The sequence below is a fragment of the Cyprinodon variegatus genome, unplaced genomic scaffold (assembly GCF_000732505.1).
Source record: "Cyprinodon variegatus isolate N-32 unplaced genomic scaffold, C_variegatus-1.0 Scaffold178, whole genome shotgun sequence".
In the NCBI taxonomy this organism is placed as follows: Eukaryota; Metazoa; Chordata; class Actinopteri; order Cyprinodontiformes; family Cyprinodontidae; genus Cyprinodon; species Cyprinodon variegatus.
Genome location: NW_015150631.1, coordinates 661,361 through 666,956, shown reverse-complemented (window position 1 = coordinate 666,956; position 5,596 = coordinate 661,361). Strand labels below are relative to the sequence as shown.

Here is a 5,596-nt window from a genome sequence, read left to right as displayed (position 1 = left end):
TTATTTATATTTGTGACGATGAGCTTCAGATGCTGTTTTCCATTTCTCCAGCTCCACACTAAGCTCCACAGTTGCTGGTTCTTGCTGGACTGGTTCAGGTGGGTTTCTCTGGTTTATCTGTGTCAGATTTCACTCTCTGTGTCTACACTCTTTGCTGCTTTACACAGAGAGTGAAAAGAGGTCTGAAAATCCTGAATGTTGCAGCATAACTTTTTAGTTTTTCCTTATATTATATCTTAGACATTGAAGAGCTGATATTAACAGCAGTGATTCTTAAATATTTTAAGGTTCCATGCAGAACTCGTATAACCTTTTGTTGGTGATGCAATTCTCATTAGGGACCCGCTGGTTCCTCTCTGTTCTACTTTTTTCTCCTTCCCTGCTAACCACTTTCTTTTCTCAGATATTATCAAATCACATGTCTCTATGGCCGTAGCAGTATATCTCATGGTATCTATTATGAATTTACATAATATGCAACAGGAAAAAAAACTTGCCTTCTGTGTTTTCTCAGAGTGTACAGGTAGGGGACCAAAGTCACAGACAGCAGTGACTGTCTGATTCCCATTAAGCAGGCTTTGCAGTGGGATGTGTGCAGAGGCCAACACTCCTCTGATAGGTGGATCTTGGACCGGTTCTATTGGACATCTGTTCTTTATGTCTTTAGGTTTGCCTTTATTGAAAGCTGATTTGACCTGCAAAGGATAACAAAAATTTTTGATTTGCTTTGAGGCACAAAATCAAAAGGATGTAAAATGTACATTTTGAGCACTAAGATAAACTTTGTGTGTTCTTAGAATCATTCAGTATTTTATCAGTTTGCAATTTTGCAATGTGCAAAGTAATTTACTGTGCAAAGTGAAAAAATAAAATAAAAAGTTTTAAATATAAAACAAAATATGTTGACTCTTGTATCTGGATTATTTTTTAGAAATTAAATATCTATTTTTTTAATCAATATGATGTAAAACTAAACATTTTCAAAAGTAGCAACAGGATATAGTAATATTGTTTGTAATAGAATTATACATTGGCATTTAAACTGTATTGTGTAATTTAATACTTTTTCTCAACTAAAAGCACAAATATTAAGTTTTGACAAAAAGGCAACTATCGTATGTTGAGCAAATATTTTTATAAGTAAAGTTCTGCTACAAAACAATCAGATAATGAACAAAGTTTCTCATGTGCTAAATGATGTGTTAAAGCTTCATGTATCACAGCAGAGGTGTTTCATGTTAAACTGAAAGCTGACAAGGGACAAAAGTACCCAGAAATCAACTCAATCAATACCACATTTATGTAAATTCATAGCTACTAAATGCTACAAGTAGAAAAAGACAATAAAGAGAGAATTTTATATTTACATTAGTCTTTTTTTATGGTTTGGTTGCATCCTGTCAATCAATACCTGCCTTTAAACTGGATGACTTTAGATTTTGGAGATTCATCCACAAAAGTCTCAGTGCTTCCCTGTTATTTTGGCTTATTCCTCTATAAAGAGCTGATTTAAATTTGTTAGTCTTCTGTTTAGAAAACATATTTTTTGCCCAAGCTTTAGCTACCTTGCTGGTGTCTCCAGATGCTTCAGGATGTCCATATAACGTCCTCGCTTCATAATGTCACCTGTTCGGGGAGTAGCACCATTCCTTCTGACTGAAAAAAACACAGCATGATGCTGCCACCAACATACTGTAGGATTAGGAGCGTGTGTTGCTCTGTGGGGTTTTTTTTGTGTATTGGTTGTCTGTTCAGCTCATGTTGTTACATGACTTTAAATCGCTGTGGAGCATGGCACCCTATTTCCAGCTGCTTCAGAAGATCTTTTGCTCAAAAACCTGCTTGTCCCTTTTCTTAAAGGTTGGGCATTCTTATTTAGTTTCTATAATTCTTATAACATGGAAATGGCTTCGTCATTAATCTAGAAATCTTGACTTCCTCTTCACAGATACATGCTGTGATGATACACTCTGTGTATACATAATGACATAATAAAAGTGTCACGGTCTTGATTCTGTTATGTTTTACTTAGCTCTGTGTTTTCTAGTTTTATTGGTTTAATTCCTATTTTGTTGTATTTTCTGGATATATTTCAGTTCTAAGGTTTTTATTTGTTGCCCTCTTGTGTTGGTCTCCTTTTCCCTAGCTCCTTTCTAGACTCCTCTCTTCACACCTGCTCCCAATCTGTTCATTATTCCTCTCTTTGTTCAGTTTACCATTAATACTCTCCTCGTGCAGTTCCTCAGTGCTGGTTCCTCGTCTTACCCTGGATTTTGTATTCCTGCCGCCTTCAACTGTTACCGTTAATTAAAACTGCAAGTACTCACCCCTGCCTCTCAGCCTCTGCGTTCAGGTCCTCAAAACCAAATCGTGACAAAAAGTCAGATTAGCATCTTTAGCAGATTGTTAATATCTTTCCATTATGTCACACAAAGCATCAGACATTTTGAGGTTTTGGTCTAATTCACATGTAGAGTGATGCCCCATGTGTAGCTTATACAGTATATGAGGCATAGAAAGTCTTGGGATCATCATCCGGGCTTTAATAACATTGCTTAAAAGGCTTAGTAATCGTAATAAGTGTACATTTCAACATCTGAAATCAAAATTCTCAAAAATAAATCAGGTTTGCTTTGATAGCAGCAAGTGTAAAACACAGACAATATAAACTGCCATGAAAATGGAGGACAGGAAACAACTTTGAATTGTGTCTTCTGACCAATATATGGTCCTCATTACAGATTTTATGTCTTCTTTGATAAAATGGCATATTTTTCTTAAACCATAATTTCATTTAGGACTGAAATGTATCATTTTTTTGGTTAATTTGATCACAAACATAAATCTATTTGAAGATGTTTTTAGCTGCTGTAATAATTGTTTTTCATATATCTTTGCTTTAACAGTGCAACTAAGGTGCTTAATTTCGAAGTGCATTATTCCTCAGTCATTCCTAATTAACTGTTGTTAGATGTCATTGAAATTTGCGAAAGTTTATGGAGGAGAATTTCTTTGAATTTGCTTCAATAAAACCAATCCAGTAACACTAGTTTGTGGTTTGTCAATGATCACATCATGAATCATTTCTTCCTTTTGCCTTTTCCCCCTTTGTTTCGTAGGTTGGCTTTTTCCCGTGGAACATCTTCAGAAAAGAAAGTCTTGTAACATCCTCCTGCATCATATCCTACATCAGGCATTATTTCATTTACCTTTTCCTCCTCTAGGTTTAGATTAAGTCCTTGTTTCAAAAATTTCTTCAGGTGACCCAGTGATCTGGATAGAATGTAACCTAAGTCCACGCATTTTGACCATCTCAGTGCCGATGTTCTGCATTGTGGCACTTTAAATTAACAGGGAGTTAGTAATAATGAATCTTTATAATTTTAAAATCTGATAAGGAGGTATGAAAGTTGAACCAAGGAAAAGGTTAGACACCTAATGAGAGCTGATAAAAGATAGCTTCTAATAATTTTCCTCTGAGTAAATTCCAGAGACATTAATAAGAAAAAGTTATTCCCACTTATTACTAAGCTGTATTAACATAGGAGGTGGATGAAAAGCCTACTGCTGTTCTGTTATCACTGTTTAAGTGTCTGTTAGACATAACATAGCATTTTTACCATTATAATCCCCTAATTGATTGCCTGATAGGGTTTTTTTTTTAAATCCAATTTTAATAAACCACCTTAGCTCTGTTACATTTGCAATAATCTGGACCCAAAGGCCTAAAATCTGCAAAACTCAAAAGGTGGTAATTTTCTTACAACAGGCAGCTTCATAAATTGTTTAAATGTTGACTTCAGACACCCTGCTATGCAGGACGAACACTTCTCTCTTACAGTCTCTGTATGATTGTCGGTCAGAGCAGGTGGTCTCTGTTAAATGAGACGCCAGGTTAGATTCACTCTCACTTCCCTGCAAGCAGCAGCACCAGATTATTATTATTATTATTCTCAATAACAAGCTAATTTAGTTTTGTAGCATTTAAAAACTCCACTACTTTCATCTTGTAGGCGAGGAAACCTTAGGTAAAAGGCGTTCAAGTAAATTGTTGGATGCTTAAATTGCTTTAGAATTATTTTCTTATTCATATCCTTTCATGTAGTCATTTTACTTGGTAGCAGTGGTATTAGTTAGTTAGTAACCCCCATTTAATGAAAGAAAAACCCACAATGGTCACAGAAATAAAGTGAATCTGTGATGATAAATAGAAATTCTACACAAATGATCAAATAAAAGTCAAATATTAGATTTCCACCATGCTTCAAATTGGTCTGGTACCTTAACTTAATATTTTGTTGCTCAACCTTTTGAATCAATCACTGCATCAAACAATTCCTTTAACTGTGAATCAGACTGCCACTCCTCTTAGCAGGTATTTTGTCCCACTCTTCATGAGCAAACTGATCCAATTGTCCCCGTTTGAAGGTTGCCAGGCGGGATGTTTAAGCTCCTTCCAAAGATACTCAGTAGGATTTATTTCAGGGTTTATAGAAGGCTAATTCAAAATAGTCCAATGTTTTCCTCTTAGTCACTCATGGCAATTTTTAGATTTGTGTTTTGGGTCATTATCCTGTTGAAGACTGATAACCTGTAACTGAGAGCAAGTTTTCTGCCTCTTGGCAGAACATTTCTCTTTAGAATCCCTTGTGTGTCATTTTACCCCGCAGAGATTCAAGACACCCTGTGCTAGATGAAGCAAAGAAGCCCAGATCATAACAGAGCCTCCACCATGTTTCACATTAGCGACAGTGTTCTTTTTATAATTTTTCCATCTATGAACATAGAGCTAATGTTCCTTGGCAAAAGGTTCCTTTTTTGTCTCATTTGTCCAAAGATCCTCCTCCCAGAAGCTTTGTGACTTGTCAATATGTAGTTAGGTAAATTCCATTCTGGCTTTTATATGATTTGTTTTCAACAATGGCGTCCTTCTTGGTCTGCTCCCATTAAATCCACTGGGGCTCAAACAGCGATGGATGGTGTGATCTGACATGGATGTTTCTTGAGCTTGAAGTTCACCTTTAATAATAATTAAATAATTAAATAAAATAATATTAATTGAACTTTATTAATGCCACACTGGAGAAATTTTCTCTGCATTTGACACGTCCCCTTGGGGAGCAGTGGGCTGCCACTCTGTGGTGCCCAGGGAGCAGTGTGGGGATAAGAATCTTGCTCAGGAACCCAGACTGCAAACCACGTACTTGGAACCTTCTCAGTACACAAGTGCACTGCTCTAACCAATAGGCCAACACCCCTACTCTTTAGAAGTTTTTCTTGGTTCTTTTTTTTACCACTCATATTGTTCTTCTCATTCTATTTGTCATCAATTTCCTTCTGCTACCACATCAGTGGATGTTGGCTACATTCCCGGGGATTTCAATTTTCTGCATTATATGTGCAGCTGTGATCACTGGAACATCAGCCTGTTCATAGATGGTCTTACAGCCTTTATCTTTAACATTCTTGTCTGTAATTTTCTTTCCAAACTCCTGAGACAACTATTTTCTTTGCTCCCTCTGGTCCATGTTGAGTGTGGTACACATCATGTCACCAAACAGTACAGTGACTACCTGTGTGTATATATATATATATA

At 36.2% G+C, this 5,596-nt stretch overlaps 1 protein-coding gene across 1 annotated transcript in view; it reads right to left on the bottom strand.

Moving 5' to 3' along the window:
• The window catches only part of lrrc43 (leucine rich repeat containing 43), a 10,584-nt gene continuing 4,988 nt past the window's right edge, over positions 1–5,596 (bottom strand). Inside the window, 4 exon segments of the mRNA XM_015378745.1 lie at positions 1–117; positions 498–695; positions 3,210–3,340; positions 3,840–3,915. Coding sequence (XP_015234231.1) covers positions 1–117; positions 498–695; positions 3,210–3,340; positions 3,840–3,915 — 522 coding nt within the window.